Source organism: Oncorhynchus keta, chromosome 19 (assembly GCF_023373465.1).
Source record: "Oncorhynchus keta strain PuntledgeMale-10-30-2019 chromosome 19, Oket_V2, whole genome shotgun sequence".
NCBI classification, from domain to species: domain Eukaryota; kingdom Metazoa; phylum Chordata; class Actinopteri; order Salmoniformes; family Salmonidae; genus Oncorhynchus; species Oncorhynchus keta.
The window spans coordinates 62,216,584-62,236,830 of NC_068439.1; the positions used below are offsets into that span (position 1 = coordinate 62,216,584).

Sequence of the window (20,247 nt, forward strand, 5' to 3'; positions counted from 1 at the left end):
GTAGGGGTGAGATAGAGGACAAAGATATAAGGAAAGAGAGAGAGTGCAGAGTTTATACTTTTATATTACAGCCAGCTGTCTGTGTCAATAGAGGCTCAAAGTTGGCCAAAGTGGAGATCCTTTGTTGCTGCCATCCATCCACCCACTGTCTGTGTCACTTTGTCTGTCTGCCTTCTAGAGTATCCAGCCACATCCCTTTCAGTCTGGTCCAGTGAGTGTCTGACAGACAGCACACCCACATGGTTGTCTTACTGTAGGAATCCAGATTAAACATTTTTAATAGTGAGATGATGATATAAACGTACCCGTCCTAAACTATGCCCGAACCACTGAAATGGAGTACATACAGTACATGTAATGCTATACTTGAACATACAGTACTACCGATACAGTACAGTGGTAGAGGACATTAGAAGGACCATCAGTGTCAGTGGATTGAGGTAACATGCCCTCAAAGGAGAGAGACACTGCAAGGAGAGGTCTGAGAGAGAGAGAGACACTGCGAGGAGAGGTCTGAGAGAGAGACACTGCTGGAAGAGGTCTCAGAGAGAGAGACACTGCTATGAGAGATCTCAGAGAGAGAGAGAGAGACACTAATAGGAGAGGTCTCAGAGAAAGAGACACTGCTATGAGAGGTCTCAGAGAAAGAGACACTGCTAGGTGAGATATCAGAGAGAGACACACTGCTAGGTGAGATCTCAGAGAGAGAGAGACACTGCGAGGAGAGGTCTGAGAGAGAGACACTGCTGGAAGAGGTCTCAGAGAGAGAGACACTGCTATGAGAGATCTCAGAGAGAGAGAGAGAGAGACACTAATAGGAGAGGTCTCAGAGAAAGAGACACTGCTATGAGAGGTCTCAGAGAAAGAGACACTGCTAGGTGAGATATCAGAGAGAGAGACACACTGCTAGGTGAGATCTCAGAGAGAGAGAGACACTGCTAGGAGAGGTCTAAGAGAAAGAGACACTGCTAGGTAAGATCTCAGAGAGAGAGAGACACTAATAGAAGAGGTCTCAGAGAAAGAGACACTGCTAGCAGAGGTCTCAGAGAAAGAGACACTAATAGGAGAGGTCTCAGAGAGAGAGACACTGCTAGGAGAGGTCTCAGATAAAGAGACACTGCTAGGTGAGATCTCAGAGAGAGAGAGAGAGACACTAATAGGAGAGGTCTCAGAGAGAGATTACAGTGCTAGGAGAGGTTTCAGAGAGAGAGACACTGCTATGAGAGATCTCAGAGAGAGAGAGACACTGCTAGGAGAGGTCTCAGAGAGAGAGACACTGCTAGGAAAGGTCTCAGAGAAAGAGACACTGCTATGAGAGATCTCAGAGAGAGAGACACTGCTAGAAGAGGTCTCAGAGAAAGAGACACTGCTATGAGAGGTCTCAGAGAGAGACACACTGCTAGGAGAGGTCTCAGAGAGAGAGAGAGAGACACTGCTAGGGGAGGTCTCAGGGAGAGAGACACTGCTGGGAGAGGTCTCAGAGAGAGGGACACTGCTAGGAGAGGTCTCAGAGAGAGAGACACTGCTATGAGAGGTCTCAGAGAAGAGAGAGAGACACTTCTAAGGGAGATCTCAGGGGGAGAGACACTGATAGGAGAGGTGTCAGGGAGAGAGACACTGCTAGGAGAGGTCTCGGATAGAGAGAGAGAGAGAGACACTGCTAGGAGAGGTGTCAGGGAGAGAGACACTGCTAGGAGAGGTCTCAGATAGAGAGAGAGAGAGAGAGAGAGAGACACTGCTAGGAGAGGTCTCAAGGATAGACACTTCAAGGAGAGGTGTCAGGGAGAGAGACACTGCTAAGAGAGGTCTCAGAGAGAGGGACACTGCTAGGAGAGATCTCAGAGAGAGAGACACTGGTAGGAGAGGTCTCAGAGAGAGAGACACTGCTAGGAGAGGTCTCAGAGAGAGAGACACTGCTGGGAGAGGTAACAGATAGAGAGACACTGCTCAGAGAGATCTCAGAGAGAGAGAGAGACTGCAAGGAGAGGTCTAAGAGAAAGAGACACTGCTATGAGAGATCTCAGAGAGAGACACTGCTAGGTGAGATCTCAGAGAGAGAGAGACACTAATAGGAGAGGTCTCAGAGAAAGAGACACTGCTGGCAGAGGTCTCAGAGATAGAGACACTAATAGGAGAGGTCTCAGAGAGAGAGAGACACTGCTAGGAGAGGTCTCAGAGAGAGGGACACTGCTAGGAGAGGTCTCAGATAAAGAGACACTGCTAGGTGAGATCTCAGAGAGAGAGAGAGAGAGAGACACTGATAGGAGAGGTCTCAGAGAGAGAGACACTGCTAGAAGAGGTCTCAGAGAGAGAGACACTGCTATGAGAGGTCTCAGAGATAGAGACACTGCTAGGAGAGGTCTCAGAGAAGAGAGAGACACTTCTAAGGGAGATCTCAGGGGGAGAGACACTGATAGGAGAGGTGTCAGGGAGAGAGACACTGCTAGGAGAGGTCTCGGATAGAGAGAGAGAGAGAGAGAGACAATGCTAGGAGAGGTCTCAGAGAGAGAGACACTGCTGGGAGAGGTAACAGATAGAGAGACACTGCTCAGAGAGATCTCAGAGAGAGAGAGAGACTGCAAGGAGAGGTCTAAGAGAAAGAGACACTGCTATGAGAGATCTCAGAGAGAGACACTGCTAGGTGAGATCTCAGAGAGAGAGACACTAATAGGAGAGGTCTCAGAGAAAGAGACACTGCTGGCAGAGGTCTCAGAGATAGAGACACTAATAGGAGAGGTCTCAGAGAGAGAGAGAGACACTGCTAGGAGAGGTCTCAGAGAGAGAGACACTGCTAGAAGAGGTCTCAGAGAAAGAGACACTGCTATGAGAGATCTCAGAGAGAGATACACTGCTAGGAGAGGTCTCAGATAAAGAGACACTGCTAGGTGAGATCTCAGAGAGAGAGAGAGAGACTGATAGGAGAGGTCTCAGAGAGAGAGACACTGCTAGAAGAGGTCTCAGAGAGAGAGACACTGCTATGAGAGGTCTCAGAGATAGAGACACTGCTAGGAGAGGTCTCAGAGAAGAGAGAGACACTTCTAAGGGAGATCTCAGGGGGAGAGACACTGCTAGGAGAGGTGTCAGGGAGAGAGACACTGCTAGGAGAGGTCTCGGATAGAGAGAGAAAGACACTGCTAGGAGAGGTCTCAAGGATAGAGACTTCTAGGAGAGGTGTCAGAGAGAGAGAGACACTGATAGGAGAGGTCTCAGAGAGAGAGAGACACTGATAGGAGAGGTCTCAGAGAAGAGAGAGACACTTCTAAGGGAGATCTCAGGGGGAGAGACACTGATAGGAGAGGTGTCAGGGAGAGAGACACTGCTAGGAGAGGTCTCAGATAGAGAGAGAGAGAGAGAGAGACACTGCTAGGAGAGATCTCAAGGATAGACACTTCAAGGAGAGGTGTCAGGGAGAGAGACACTGCTAAGAGAGGTCTCAGAGAGAGGGACACTGCTAGGAGAGATCTCAGAGAGAGAGACACTGCTGGGAGAGGTATCAGAGATAGAGACACTGCTTGAAGAGGTCTCAGATGAGAGAGACTGCTAGAGGAGGTCAGAGAGAGAGACACTGCTAAGAGTGGTCTCAGAGAAGAGAGACACACTTCTAGGGGAGATCATAGGGAGAGAGACACTGCTAGGGGAGGTCTCAAGGATAGACACTTCTAGGAGAGGTCTCAGGGAGAGAGACACTGTTAGGAGAGATCTCAGAGAGAGAGAAACTGCTAGGAGAGGTCTCAGAGAGAGAGACACTGCTAGGAGAGGTCTCAGAGAGCGAGACACTGCTTGAAGAGGTCTCGGATGAGAGAGACTGCTAGGGGAGGTCTCAGAGAGAGAGATACACTGCTAGGAGAGATCTCAGAGAGAGAGACACTGATTGGAGAGGTCTCAGATGAGAGAGACACTGCTATGAGAGATCTCAGAGAGAGATACACTGCTAGGAGAGGTCTCGAGAAGAGGTCTCAGAGAGAGGGACACTGCAAGGAGAGGTCTCAGGGAGAGAGACACTGCTGGGAGAGGTCTATGAGAGAGAGACACTGCTAGGAGAGGTCTCAGAGAAGAGAGAAACTGCTAGGAGAGGTCTCAGAGAGAGAGACACTGCTAGGAGAGTCTCAGAGAGAGAGAGAGACACTGCTTGGAGAGGTCTCAGGGAGAGAGAAACTGCTAGGAGAGGTCTCAGATGAGAGAGACACTGCTAGGAGAGATCTCATAGAGAGAGAGAGACTGCTGGAGGAGGTCTCAAGGATAGACACTGCTAGGAGAGGTCTCAGAGAGAGAGCCACTGATAGGAGAGTCTCAGAGAGAGAGAGAGACACTGCTTGGAGAGGTCTCAGGGAGAGAGAAACTGCTTGGAGAAGTCTCAGGGAGAGACACTGCTTGGAGAGATCTCAGAGAGAGAGAGACACTGCCAGGGCAGGTCTCAAGGAGCAAGACACTGCCAGGGGAGATCTCAGGGAGAGAGAGCGCATACAGTACTGGACAAGGGCACATTAGTGAGAGGCGCCAGAGTCCAGTGCGTCAGCTGGCCCACTCACAGCCTCCCCTGATTCCAAAGCAATCACTCAAGGTGAAACTGGACTGGCCCTTACCCTGGCCCTTACCCTGGCCCTTACCCTGGCCCTTACCCTGGCCCGAGGCTGCTGCACAATACAGCTGATCCCACTAATATGAAAAATTGCACATACTTGAGTCCACAGACGGAAGTTGTTGGGCGTCAGTAAGGCTGTGAATTATGGAAATGCTTCAATTAGCTGAATTCAATAATTGGGCAATTAGTTGAATGGCACTTTTCAGTCTTCAAGTTGCACATGTGGAGGTAAACAAGGTGGTTTCTAACAGTTACATTAGTTGTTACATCCGTTGACCTCTATGCTCTTTTATTACGTTCCGTATAATTCCTTCCTAACCAAGAGGGATTTTAGACTAGATTTTAGACTATGCAGACTGTACAGATAAGACATGTCTGCCACTGAAGCTGCTCGTCCTACTTTAGGCTTGACATCTTTCTCTTTCGCTCTCTCTGTCTATTCCCCTCCCCCTCTCTCTCTGTAACTCCCTGGCTGGGAATCCCCATTTAAGGCAGCCAGTGGAGGCTGCTGAGGGGAGGACGGCTCATAATAATGGCTGGAACGGAGCGAATGGAATGACATCAAACACATGGAAACCAAGTTGGATATATTTGATACCATTCTATTCATTTTGCTCCAGCCATTACCACGAGTCCGTCCTCCCCAATGAAGGTGCCACCAGCCTCCTGTGAAGACTGCCTATGGATTTACCCAACTCTAGCATAGGGAAACGAGGCAGATTCTCTGAACCTGTGAGACGTGTGGGGATATAATCATCTTCATTGAGCCAGGGATTAAAATGAAGAGAGGTGTTTGTTGCCTAAGGCTCCTATACGTCAGGTGGGTCTGGCAAATCCCCTTCTCCTTGCTGTCGGCCCTGGTTAGCTATGGCTGCAGTAGAGGGCTCCCTCGGCTCCAAGCCTCTCCTCTCTGAGAGCATTAAATGTGCCGTACTCAGGACTAGGGTCTGGTCCTCTGGTTCTGTAACATGTGTTGTCACAAGGTAGGCCTCTCTGCCAGACCAGAGACAGATCCCCCCCCCCCCTCTCTCTTTCTTTCTCTCTTTCTTGACTGATAGAGGAGGTTTAGAGGCTGTTTTTTCTGCAGCAGAGACTGTGTGTTACCATGCTCGGAGAAGGTCATCCATCATAAGTGCGTGGAGGGACAGAGCCATGAGGAACGTGGGAATGGAGCTAGCTGCCAGACCTCCGGGCCTGGAGAAGCAGAGGGGAGGGGCGGGGCGGCTGGACATCCCTGTCTTCTCATTAGCCACACAGATCACATTCATCATCAAGACACACAGTATAGAGTATTTATACTGTGATGCTGCTGTGATGGTTTCTCTGTTCTGTACAGTATGTGTCCTATGCCTGTTTTGAAGAGTCTGTTTTAATGGCCCCAAGTGGAAATGGACAATAACATTTTAGGCCTTTTCACACTGCATTGTTCTGAGCCCCTGGCTATCTTAGCCCTGGGCTAGTTTAGCCTGTGTTCACACAAGCATTTGTTAAACCTGGGCTAAACTGTAGCCCTGTGCTAAGGATTCACACTTGTATTCCAAAGCACTGCACTGTAACAAATTGTTGTACATTTACAGCAAAACTTTTAGTTAGCTACTGTAACTCTATACTAGAGTATAGTACTGTAAAGAGCAATGCATTATGAGGGCTCAATGGCATTCTGCTACTCTGCTGTACAATTACAGCAATTTTACAGTGACATTCTACAGGCGTGCCTTGTAAGAGGCTATATTTGTTGCACCCTATTAGTGAGAATGCAGTAGCCCACAGAATGAAGTACCATACCATATTTTTGTATATTCGTCCTGTAAATCTACAGTAATTTACTGGCCAGTGTGCTGTCAGTAATTTACTGTAATTCAGTACCACCTCACAGAATACAGTACCATACTGTAATTTTTGAGCTGCAAAAAACTTTTGTGGGTGCATGGTATTGTTGTGGCTCATGAACCAAAGTTGAGGCGTGCCTTGTAAGAGGCTATACTTGTTGCACCCCTTAGTGAGAGTGCTGTACCAATTTAAGTGATATGTGGTAGTAGTTCCCTAACAATGAAATGTATAGGGGACAGATTATGGGACGGATCAGAGTGGCTGCAAGTCTTTAATGGTTGGAAATGAAGCCATGTCCTTTTCGATATGTTTTCCCCTGTAGTCACATCCAGTTTGGGAGCTTTTGTTTAGGCCTCTAGAAGTGCAAGTGATGTAAAACACCACATATTCATAAATAGGCTGTAATATACAAATACCTAGCAGCCAACCTGCTTGTACTAATCCAATGTAATTATAGTAAAGTACTGTAAAATATCAACATGATTACAGTAGCATTTACTTTCTTACATTATAGTAGCCTAATTTTACAGTATTGTACTGTCATTGCTCTGCATTTTCCAGTACGCTGGTGGGAAGTTACTGTGAATTTTACAGTAATGTAGCCAGAGATAGGCAAAGATACATTCAAAAGGTAACTTGTAACAAATACAGGATATGTGGAAGACCAAGGTATCCTTAACTACAACACCTTCCCACAAACGATCACAGAAACGTGTTAGTCGTTTTGACTGTGATGTGCTTTTTTTGAATCAACCGTAGAGGAATGCACTGACTGTGATGTGCTTTTTTTTAATCAACCGTAGAGGAATGCACTGACTGTGATGTGCTGTTTTTGAATCAACCGTAGAGGAATGCACTGACTGTGATGTGCTGTTTTTGAATCAACCGTAAAGGAATGCACTGACTGTGATGTGCTGTTTTTGAATCAACCGTAGAGGAATGCACTGACTGTGATGTGCTGTTTTTGAATCAACCGTAGAGGAATGCACTGACTGTGATGTGCTGTTTTTGAATCAACCGTAGAGGAATGCACTGACTGTGATGTGCTGTTTTTGAATCAACCGTAGAGGAATGCACTGACTGTGATGTGCTGTTTTTGAATCAACCGTAGAGGAATGCACTGACTGTGATGTGCTGTTTTTGAATCAACCGTAGAGGAATGCACTGACTGTGATGTGCTGTTTTTGAATCAACCGTAGAGGAATGCACTGACTGTATGTCGCCTTCGACCAGAGCGTCTGCTAAATGACCAAAATGGAAATGTTAAAAATGAACATTTGCAAAGCACACTGCTGGTTATTATTCTAATGAGGTCCGCCCTCAAACTATTTGTATTTTAATCAAATGTGGCCTCGTTTGGGGGCAAAGGTGCTTAGAATAATATCCAGCGTGCTTTGCAAGTGTCCATTTTCACATTTACAATTTGATCATTTAGCAGACACTCTTATCCAGAGCGACTTACAGCCAGCGTATTAAACTAAGTTAAACAAGAATATACCATAGTCATAGCCAGTAAAAATATGATGTTACCGTTACAGAGAATGTTGTAGTTCTGCGGGCTACTTGCAAGTATATATTTGTATTAGAAAATATGTGTATTCTAATTAAACCGTTATAAAATAGGTCACATGAATTGTAGTTCAGGCCACAAATAAAAAAATAGGAATTGCATGTTTTGAAATACATACAGTATATCAACTCTATGTAACAGAAATACTGCCCGTCGTTAGCACAAGCTACTTGCACTGTACATCTACAAGATTTTACTAACCACTGTGCTTCCACTGTAAAATCTAGAAACACATCATGTCGCTGTGGTCAGGTGTTCCAGTAATATGCTGTACATTTGTGTTAAAGTTAAGTTCTTGTAAATCTACAGTAATGTATTGGCTTATGTGCTGTAAGTAATTCAATGTAAATTTACAGTAACCTTCTGGCTACAGTGCTGCCAGTATTTTACAGTACAAATGACAGGAAATGTTTTACAGTGTAGGCTAATAGACAAACACAATAATATAAGCAATTAGACATTAATTAACACATGATTTCATCTTGCTTCTAGCTAGCCGACCATTGATTTCCAACAGTAATGGTTTGTATAAAACTTGCTGTCTGCCTGTCTAACCTCAGAAACAATGTTTCACTTTTGAAATTCGATCTCGCCCCTGTACAGGAGAGTGCTATGGCGAATGATACATCAACTTTTCTGATCCAGGTGAAATCATGCAACAATACTATAATTATGGATATATCCAATTATATGTAAATAGAAAATCTATGGAAACAGACAAATGGTGCGTTTACTGCCCATCCGGCTGTTGAGTTTTCAGTTGTAGTTGACCTTTAGTTGAAGTGAGAAGATGGTAGACAGCCTGCTGTACACCAACCATTTTTGTTAGATATAGCAACCAATGTTTTGTTTTTTTGTCCTCAGGAAGAAGGATTAAATAGTATGAATTTACTTATCAAAATAACGTGCAGAACGATTACAGGCATCACAAGCATATGTCGATTAAGTGACATTTCATCTTTTGTGATTGAACAGTAAGCATTCTAGGCATTGTTCTGAAACCTATTTCACACGGGCTATTTTGGCACCGTGTTTGATCTGGGTCTAAATCCGAAAAGTGGGTACTAACCCTCTGCTCCGGAGCAGGGTTGATGCTAGCCCACTTTAGAATGTGCAAGTGTGAACACTCGCTTAAATCTCCCTTAGCCCAGGGCTAGCCTTTTATGGTCTCTTATCAATTAGCAACACAAACCGAGGAAGAGTTCAGCCTGCCATTGTTGGAGGAAAGGGGCTCTTACCATATAACGTATCCCACGGCAAAGCTGCACACAGCTATCGTTCCACAAGGCCTGCTGGGATACTGGTGGTGCGTGGTCCTCATCTCAATGATGATGAAGGGGAGGACGGTTGTGTGCTGGAGCAGAGAACACAGAGAGAACACTCGTTAGCCACTCACAGATAGCTAGTTGGTATTAGCGACACGGTACATGTCTCACCTCAGGCTCAGTGACAACGATTGAGACATGATACATTAGTACCACACAGTATGGCTTTACAGCAGGGAGAGAGAGAGAGAGAGAGAGAGAGAGAGAGAGAGAGAGAGAGAGAGAGAGAGAGAGAGAGAGAGAGAGAGAGAGAGAGAGAGAGAGAGAGAGAGAGAGAGAGAGAGAGAGAGAGAGAGAGAGAGAGAGAGAGAGAGAGAGAGAGAGAGAGAGAGAGAGAGAGAGAGAGAGAGAGAGAGAGAGAGAGAGAGAGAGAGAGAGAGAGAGAGAGAGAGATGTTATGATGAGGCACTCAGGCAGACAGCCTATAGATAGGTTCATGTAAACAGTGGGAGTCTAGAAGCTCTGTCAGTCTGGGACATTGAGCGCAGGGTCATAAGAGAGTAATGACGTTTTTTATTGAGCCGTGTGTGTGGGAGACGTTAAACAGATGACGTGTGATGCTGCTGCGTAGAGACGAGTGCTCTGCTCTCCAGAGTGAGTGTCTCATGATTCAAATCCCCACCGCTCTCCTCTTATGTTGTCTGTCTGACGGACCTCGCTGACATTTTACTGTTGTGACTTTCAATAATTCAGTAATCTGCTTGCTTTGGCTCAGGATGTGGGGCCTGTTTTCCTCCAATGTGCTCAAAGGATCAGATATTTTCTGGAGTCTGCCGCTAAGGATGCTCCAGCATGGTACAGATGTGTTTGCAGAGTAGGCGGGCAGAGAGATAACATGAACTATTAATACGCTTTAATATTTCGTGGTGTGTGTGTGCTGCTATTTTTTACCATGTTTTTTCACCTAGCTGAAACCAGCAGACCGCTGGGGCCCGGTAGAGCCCACCTTGTCGCCCCTACCGCACACACTGAGTGATGCTCCCTCTCTTTAATCAATGTGCTCATGACTCACCTGCTGTTCTTATAGACCACCTGCGCTCTGTCAGGAATAGAACCATTACGTAACGTGTGTGTGTGTGTCTAAGTGTCTGTGCACGGCTGATTAGAAATAGAGGAAGTGGGAAGTTTGAGAGAACATTGAAACAGGCAGCAGCCATGGAAACAGGCTATTTTGTACAGTGCAGCATACTACAGTTAACCTTGCTTCTAGCTGTTTCTGATTCAGACGATTATTTTTTCATTGTCACACCAAATAAGTTGGTATCAAGCAGAAACAGAATGAAAACCAGGCTGTCATTGACAAAGACACAGGCTGGGTGGCCGTGGAGGAAATGTTGCATGTGACTAATAGCAAATGGGAGCTAATGACAGTATCTCTAAAGGTGCTCTAGCCATTGGTGGGGGATGTGGAGGGTCACAGTTGAGAGACCTCTCTCCTGTGCTAATTGAAATCAAAATCAGCTCCCTGAACATACATTTCCACTGAGTGGGCCAGAGGAGGCCTGGGTTCATAATACAGTATTAATGTGTGGTTCATCCAACATTTTTTGGTAGTTTTCTGTTCATTCAAAAGTGTGAATGGTCGTGGATACTAGGCCCATGTAACCATGTGGTGAGAATGCCATTAACTGTGCTTTGGTCATTGGTATGTGGGCCTATAAGCTAGGACTTTAAAACCAAGCTTACAGCGCTCCAATGGTTCATAACCAGTTCAAAGCTTGATGGAGGACACTGGTCTTTCCATGTATGCATTACTTACACCAGTCACCAGATGGCAGCCTTCTTACATTCAGCCCAACAGAAGAATCTCCTCACATACCAGTCTAGCCTCAGTTGACCCAATGTTCTGTACACTGCATTATAACAATGACTATCAATGAGCCATGTTCCAGTCTAATCTGCTCTTAAATACCTGTCATGTTGGCATTACACGGCTCTGCCCCAGAAACGGAGGTTTACCCTCAACTCCTCATTAATGTGCCAGTAAATGCTATTCAATGTTATTTATTACACCTCTTACTGGCCTCTCACCACACTACAGCAGAACATAACCTATTCTACCATGTCCTGGTCACACAAATGAAGCTCCCTAAAAACTATTGAATTGCGCTCAGGACACACACACACAATGGGTAGGGTGTAGACTGAGGCTAAGCCAGTCACAGTGAGTGCGCACACACGCACGCACGCACGCACGCACGCACGCACGCACGCACACACACACACACACACACACACACACACACACACACACACACACACACACACACACACACACACACACACACACACACACACACACACACACACACACACACACACACACACACACACACACACACTCCCCTCCTATCTTTGACCTCTATGCGCATCCACAGATCTCATCCACAGGTCTCATCCACAAGTTTCATCCACAGGTCTCATCCGCAGATCTCATCCACAGGTCTCATCCACAGATCTCTACCCACTGAGGCACACATCTACACTCTTCTCCCACACGCATACTCACATAGTCACACACACACATACACTTACACTCATCACCATGCAAACACCCACTCACAACATACGCTGCTGCTATAGCGATAATTATCACCATTGGTATATATCCTGCTACTAGTCACTTTTACCTCTGTGTACATGTAGAAACCTACCTCCCTCCACTACCCCTGCACACTGGACTCTGGAACTGACCTTCTCCTGTTTTTCATTTGATTTTATTCTCATATTTCTCATGTTTTTTCTTCTTCTATATCATGACTTTTATTGTGCATTGTTGGGAAAGAGCTCCAAGTAAGCGTTTCACTGTGCTGTTCTACACCTGTTGTATCCTGAGCATGTGAAAATAAAGACACTATAGAGGATTGATCGTGACATGTGGGGGAGATAGACACATCCATACATCTCTCCTGTGCTATAGCCTGAGAGTGAACCTTGATGCGCGGCAGTTCCACGCAGATGCTGGAAGTGCAAATGAGGTAAGAAGTACCTCATCTCCACAGAGACATTACATACTCCCTTTCAGGAGAGAGAAGCTCTTCCACCGCTCTGCTCTCCTGGAGTTGCAAATGTTCCCAGGGAGAGCGTGCTGTGCTGTGCATGGTTTGTGTCAGAGTCAAAGTCTCGCTCACTTATCTATCTGTCTTTCCCTCTCACTTGCTATCTCAATCTCCTTTTTCTCTAATATAAATGCGTAGGCACGGAGACATGGACACTTTTTCAGACAGAGTTTATCTAAACGCTGAGGCAAGAATAACCTCTAGATTTACAGTATGGGTTTACTTGAGCAGTAATGGCCATCATCGAAAGGCCAAGCAGGATTAAGCGGAGTAGTGCAGAGAGGGTAGAGAGAGTTTAGTTAGCACTTCTGAGAAGAGTTCTCCCACAACAGACCCAGGCCAGTGAAGGAAGGTGGTTTTAACACAGGCTCCAAGAACAACTCTCCCCGCCAATATCACTCACACTTAATTTATTTTGACTTGCCATATAAAACCATGTCCATGATGAGCTTTGGTCTCATGCTTCCTGACAATGCTTATTAATTCATGCAATGGAGAGGTCTATGATTTCCATTGAACATGTTGCTTGGCAGATGCCCTGGTCCACAGTGAAGATACCCTGGAAGCTACTCAGGCTCTCCGTTTCCCCACAGAGCAATTAGGGTGAATTTTATCACACAAGGCTTTCACAGCTGTAGCCTGGTTGGGATTTGAACCAGGCACCCTGCGGTCAGGAGTGTGAAGCCTCAGCTACTGGTACTTCTATTGTCATTATTGTCTGCTACTGCTATCCAAGTGCTGGGGACATATTTTGAGGACCTCTGAGTGTATGCTATGCAAAGTATGGTAATTACCACAGCCACCACACACAATGGACAACCAGAGAACAAATAAATAGACAACAAGAGAGAGCTTCACTTCTGAAGCCACAAAGACTCCTCCTGCCGTTCCATTGCTGTCACGACTGACTCTGTTACATTAGACTATCCATACACAAATGAACTGGTTCAGACAGGAAATGCCACATATTCAAGAAAGATTACAATGCATGCAATGCATTAGTCTTGGCATTGAGCTCTGCTCCTTTGGGGTAGCTCACTGCTAGAGCATGCATCATGGTAAGATAATAACAATTACAGACAGTGAGCCAAAAACGATGTGCAAAACCCTGTGGCCGAAAACAAAAGCAGTGCGCAAACAGGTGGAGTCCGGGGTGGGTAAGCAGGAAACAGACATGCGTGGCGGGTAGAGCATGTAACAACAATAGCATGCCACCAGCAACACCAGCGCATAGCTTGTGCGCGGCAGCCATCAGAGAATGTGTGTGCAGAACTTGATTGACTAAATAGACAGCCATGTTAAGGTAGAATGAGGAATCTGATTGGTGCAATATCAGCTGATGCACTTGATTTCTGTGCTTGTGGCAATAACTCGAAGTGACAATGAGAATGTAAGTATGTACAAACACTGGAGACACGGTGTCTTTTCTTACCCCCCCTACGGTGAGTGAACCTTCAGTAGGTTAGCTGACATTGGGAGGTGAGAGCGACCCTCCCCTCCACCTCTCCTGTCACATAGATAGAGCATGAATTATTGACTGGGCTCTCAGTTCCCTTTCTAATCAGTGACAAGATGCTTGACATGCTTAAGTCACTTATTTCACCCTGTGTACTTAGTGTCATGAGCTCTCCCCCTTCTCCCCTCCCTCCCTGCCAGGCCAGCCCGTGTGTGTGCTGCCGTCAGGGCATTGTGGGATTGTGGACACCAGAGTTATTTTGCTGCAGTGGGCGTGATGGGATGCCTGTTGGCCTAGTGAAGGGCTCCCAGAGGGTATTGGGTGACAGAAATAGCGCTCCCTCCCAAGGTCGGGTGTAGAGTCCCCCCTCCCCCCCACACACACTGCTCCCTCCCTCCAGCCGCACTCCACCACCTGCCCACCCTCCACCAACCCACGCAACACACTCTCAGCAGCTCCCAGTCAACAGAGGGCTCACATGACCTCGTAGCCCCTCTTCCCCCGTCAGCAACGCAATCTCTAGAAAATACCTCCAGGGGTATGCTCATTCTCATTATACCGCAAACACCAATGCTGATAAGGAGAGTCTGTTCGGTTTGTGTCCCTGCTCCTCTCCTTTCAGCTCCTCTCAGTCTGGACAGGGTGGAAATTAATTGATATGGCCGGAAGGTGCATTGTCAACCCCCGCCCACATGTTTGTATCCAGGATTTCAAATGACTCAGTCATGTTTTATTTTATCCTTGTTTTATGAATCTGATGTGACAGTCTCTGTCTCTCTCACTCTCTCTCTCTGACCACCAGACTGAGGAGCTCTCAGAGACCTATGGTCTGGATGCCAGTACTGTCTGTGGAAAATCCCCTCTTACAAAAAAAAGAGCAAGTCACTCAAGTGGTCCAGGGCTAAAACAGGATAGGCCATGTCAAACACAAACACTGGGGAGAAAGAAAGAGAGAGGAAGAGAGGAGCAGGTCTCACTGCGCTCTGAAAACACCAAGGAGCGTATGATAAGTGAGAAAGCCAAGTGTCAAGACTTCACATTCGTATTATGCATTGAGGAGCCAACGCGCAGCATTGAGGAGCCAACGCGCAGCATTGAGGAGCCAACGCGCAGCATTGAGGAGCCAACTCGCAGCATTGAATGCGCGGATGCATCACACCTCACCTGCTGCCATCTCACCAACAGGGTAGTGAACGCATTCTCACAAATGTTTGGAAATGTACTGCGAAAGCAGAGTCACACTAAAGGTCTTTGTGTTTCTCTAACTGATTTGCTCACGCAGTAAGATTTACATCGGCTTTGGGAACAATGGGCAAAAAAAGCAAGCTGTGAAACGGCCATCGTTCACTGAGTCGAGATGAGTAAATATTTTCCCAGTTGTCAAGGATGAGCTAGTGAGCCAGCTATGCACCCGTTTTAATGACAGGGTTTGGACGGGGGAACTTAACTTAGTAACTTTTCCAGGTTTAATGTGGCCGGCGACTCAATCATGATATTGTACACCACTGCGCCTCAAACTGCCCTGAAATATTAGCATCCAAAAAAATTGACCTGCAATTATTGATATTTTTTAAGTAATCCCCCAGCAGTCTGCAAACCAGAAGGAAATAGCAGTGCAGAGAACACGGGAAATGATTGTTTTTCTGGTGGAAAATCAATACCATTGAACACTCGTGTTCTCTCTCTCTTTCTCTATCTTCCCTCTCAGCCTCTCTCTTTTTTTTCCCGATGTCTCTCACTCTCTCTCTCTCTCTCTCTTTCCTTCCCTCACTGGGTTGTTGGAGAAGTTGGGTTGGTTCTCTCCGGCTAACTGAATCTGTCTCTCTCAGACACCGTGCACATCTGTTCTCCCGCTTCACACACAGCTGGCCCAAGCAGCAAGGTAGAGTCAGATTATTTTCAGCAAAATCTCCCCTCAAAATGTTCCCCCGCGGTAAGCATCTGCACGGCAGACAGGGCTCTGAGAGCACTACATTATAGTGTTTAACAATGAGTTGCCTCTCTGTTTTCACTTAAATAAGGTCAGTCAGGAGCTAGTGTCATGACGTTGCCGTCTTTGGGTACAGCGAGTGTAACGGATGTGAAACGGCTAGCTAGTTAGCGGTGGTGTGCGCTAAATAGCGTTTCAAACGGTGACGTCACTTGCTCTGAGACCTTGAAGTAGTGGTTCCCCTTGGGTGACTGTTGTTGATGTGTACAGAGGGTCCCTGGTTCGCGCCCGGGTATGGGCGAGGGGACGGTCTAAAGTTATACTGTTACACGAGCACCCCTACCTCTGCACCAGCCCTTTTCTAGGTACCATCCCCCTACCCCCCTGTCTCCTACACCCAGGCTGCTGTGGTCAGAGAGAGGTCGTAAATTCCTGGAGGAGATTATCTCCTCATGGCCACAGTATAGAGAGAGAGAGAGAGAGAGAGAAAAGTTTCATAGAGAGAAAAAATGAATTTCTTCCACCTTCCACCCACCTCCAGCTACGAACTGGTCTGTTTGGTACAATTTTGTAAACTCATGGGAGACAATATGGCCATATTACCATAACAATGTTTATATAATAGCCTCAGATATCTAATTGTTGTATAAGATGAATGAGTGAGGATGATACTGTTTGTGAAATTGTGTCATGTGATTTTGGACTGTTTAATGAAGGAAACTCCAATTCCCTTTGCAGTTTAACTAAATCAGAGGACCGCCCATGAGCACAGTTATGGTGGGGCATCCTGGGACAGGCCCTTTTCTGCAATTCCGAATAAAACCCCCACCTTGAGAATTTCTCAACAGACCATGTTGCTCTCAATTACGAGAGGACAAAGGTTCCAGACCAGCTTACTTCAATAACGAGAGGGCCAAGATTTGAGACCAGACTGCTGAATCTTTTAACCATCCCACGTGGTTAAACTCTTAGACTATCGATATCGACAGAATAAGAACAAGTCTTTGAAATTAATTACTAGTCTGCAGCTAGGAATTCGGTATCATTGAACGCGAAGACCGAAAACCGCCGAAACATCTATCCAAAATGACATAAATGAATGTCACTCTGAACTATCCATTCTAACCACGACAGAGAGGGCGGACAAACTCTCCAACAAACTCTCCAACTTTTCAACAGAGATCCTGACAACACACTGAGCGTAAATATATATATATTGATTGCAATGAGTGAGCGTTCATGTGCGAAGGATTAGCATTTCAATTGTTATAATTTTCAACTGTGTGTCTTATCTCAGTCAACCCCCACTTCCCTTTTGTACACCAAGCCGCAACTCCGTTAACATTTCCTTGTAACTATCTACTGTTTGTTTATGCATTTCTGTGAATGACTTAGTTAGTAAATAAATCATTTAAGACTGGGTTCGTGCAGATAACCAACAATTTACGACCTTAGGAATGAGACTAACGTGAGGTGAAATAAATAATAAGTCATTAATCAGAAGACTAAATGAACAGATATTAAAATATCTGAAAAGTTGTATTAGGAAAATTATAACTATGTAATCTGAATATTTTCCTTGGTGCCCCAATTTACTAGTTAATTACATTTGCCTGATTAGTTAATCACGAAATGCTAATTACAGGGAATCTTTGATAAAAACTAAAAATCTTCAGTTAATGACTGTAAGAAAGGCCTTGGTTTCAGCTGAGTCTGCAGATGTCCACAGCCCTCATCATCTTGTAATCGCTCACTTTCCTGTCCGAATTTGAAAAAACACACACTCAAATATCGATGATCCCCTCTGACACTGGAGGAAGTGTCTCTGATGAGGGCCCTGCAGTCGGGATGGCAGGGGGAGCAGCTCTGCGCCCCCTACGAGCCTCTTCAGCTCATCACCACTGTGTGTGTGTCCATGACAGGACAGGCTGAGGCTCCAGAGGCAGTGGCCAGGCCAGAGGTGATGAGAGCTGGGGTAGAGAGCCCCCCCCCCGTGGAGGAGCTGTCAGCTGGACACCTGTCAACCATGAACACATGTCACCTCCCTGCCTCTCTAACATGCTGGCTGGGACAGTGCTGACACTCACAGGGCCTCTTCCAGAGATACACAGCAGAGCCAGACACAGCCCCCATGTTATGTTCTCTTGTATGATAGTGGACCTCCCTCATTAGAATGGCCCCTCTGTGATCATATTAAGGAATTACTTTTATACTTTCATATCAACTAATTAGCTCCATTTGAATAAATGGAGGTCCCATAATGATGTAAACTATTTCTCAGACTATCAGATGGATCTGGAATAGTGGCATCACGCTTGTGTCTGATTGGGGCTATATTAAAAAGCTTGTCTGTGTGACTGACTACCATCCGGAGACATCAGACTTCAGTTCATTTTCAGTTTCATTTCAAGTCTGTTGGGATGCGCAACTCTTTTAGTGTAACTGTAGCAGACAGAGAACACTCTTAAAACCTCCTGATGCCCGGTGAATTTGGCCACCTCCTTGGTTTCGTGGCCAGGCTCATCTGCACTTCCAAACCCATTTCTGGAACCCCGAACCAAACAAATTTCAGCAGATGTGAAAACGTTTGAGCAACGGCCAACGTCTCTTAAACCAAATAAGCAAGTCAAAGTTGACGGGGAGAGGCTTACTGCTGAGTAGCTAATGATGCCAGGTCATTTTTTCTTCCTCTGCTACATTCCCATCCCCTCCCTTCTTTTCCCCTCCACAATATGCTTGCGATATAAAGAACAGTTAATGGCAGCCCCACGAGGTCTCCGTGAAAAATGTTGCACATTTTATACGCTCCTCGTAGTTTTATCGGCCTTCCCAGCGTTTTCGGGAGAGGCGTTGTTTTCCTCCAGCTTGAGAAGCTTCTCCCGATGTACATTTCAGGCGGGGTGGGTTCCTCTGTGGAGAGATGCACCTCTTGGCAGAATCTTGAAGGATATTGTCCGAGGCACGAGAAACAGTATGCAGAGGCTTCTGGTATGATGACTTACAACAGAGAAGAGTTTAACATGTCCTATGTTATATAAATTAAACATGCAACAATGTCTCCCTCTTTATCCACGGAAAAGGGACTGCATTTGACTTTGCCTCAACATCTAATTTGGTAAAGCATAATCAGAGTGAAGGAAGGAAAGCTATTCTGTGACACTAGAGGAGCAGCAGAGCCGTATGGTTCTCCCACTGGGGATTGAGTTTCTGTGTAATGTCTCCCATTAGGAAGGAAGGAGGAGGATGATTGCACTCTATGGGAGCAGAACACTGGGTTCTACTGGCATTCTTAATGTGATTATCATGTTATGACAGGCCATCGTGGATGAATACTCCTGGCACCACTGTTAGGGCTGGCAGGGCTGCTCCGGGCTACATGGGCACGCTGGTTAGTGATGATGTGCCTAACTCTTCATGCCAGCTGGGACCATGACCTTTGACCTAACGCCGAGGACAGGACAGGCCAGTTAGCAAAGGCCAGCACTGGGATGGAGGGAAATGGGAAAGGGGGATACCTAGTCAGTTGTACAACTGAATGCCTTCAACTGAAATGTGACTTCCGAATTTAATCCAACCTTTCTGAATCAGAGAGGAGTGGGGACTGCCTTAATCGACATCCACATTTTTGGCGCCCGGGGAACAGTGGGTTAACTGCCCTGTGCAGGGGGAGAATGACAGTGTTTTACCTTGTCAGCGCGGAGATTCACCTTTTGGTTACTGGCCCAACGCTCTAATCGAAAGGAAGTTCAAGGGGGTTGTGGGGTTATAGATCACAGGCCCCTCAATACATAGATGGCACCTCTGGCCTTGTGTTGTCATCACTATAGCCTCGAGCCAATCACAATAAGTTGTTTAGACCAGCTGTCCTTACTGGGCATCAGTCGAAATTAAACTGACCCATTCTGTTCTCTGGAAGAATACAGGGGAGCTGAGTCATATAAGAACGTCTGCCTGCCTTTCCCTTATTCTTCACTTGTCTTCTCCTCCCTCTGCCATCTCAGCCCCAACTGAGCAGGTCTTACACAAGACTAAGGTACAGTATGTCCTTAGTAAAATATTGGACACCTGCCAGTAATAACAGCCAGATCCCATCTGCCACTTTGCAGCTTTTCTAAAAGGCTGCAGGTAGTTAGCGTGTAAAAGATAAGACTTACATGACTATGTGACGGCAGGCCGAGAAAATATCAACAAGCAGTGGAAGATGAAGCAACCTGAGGTCAGTGGGGCAGGTTGTTTCCATGGAGTGGACCAGTGACAGACATGCTCAGTCAGGTTATAACCAGTGTTATGCACTCTCAAGTACCCTGGTGTCTACTGAAGCACAATGATTGCACCCAGCTACCTTTAATACCGCCACCGGGAATAGTAGACTGCTATCCAGAGAGATGAATTGCTGCGCTGCCATCTCTTTTACACCTAACACTATATATAAGAACCCCTCCCCCCTCAAAAAAAATGATATATCTGCATTGTGACATTACATAGGGAATTCCGT

The 20,247-nt window shown here is 46.1% G+C and overlaps 1 protein-coding gene across 3 annotated transcripts in view; it reads right to left on the reverse strand.

Moving 5' to 3' along the window:
- aig1 (androgen-induced 1 (H. sapiens)) overlaps positions 1-20,247 on the reverse strand; it is a 50,624-nt gene that overhangs the window by 2,245 nt on the left and 28,132 nt on the right. For all 3 annotated transcript variants that reach the window (XM_035794173.2, XM_035794172.2, XM_052470973.1), the window contains one exon: positions 9,221-9,336. In XM_035794173.2, the coding sequence (XP_035650066.2) occupies positions 9,221-9,336 (116 nt within the window). The remainder of the gene's footprint in view (positions 1-9,220; positions 9,337-20,247) is intronic.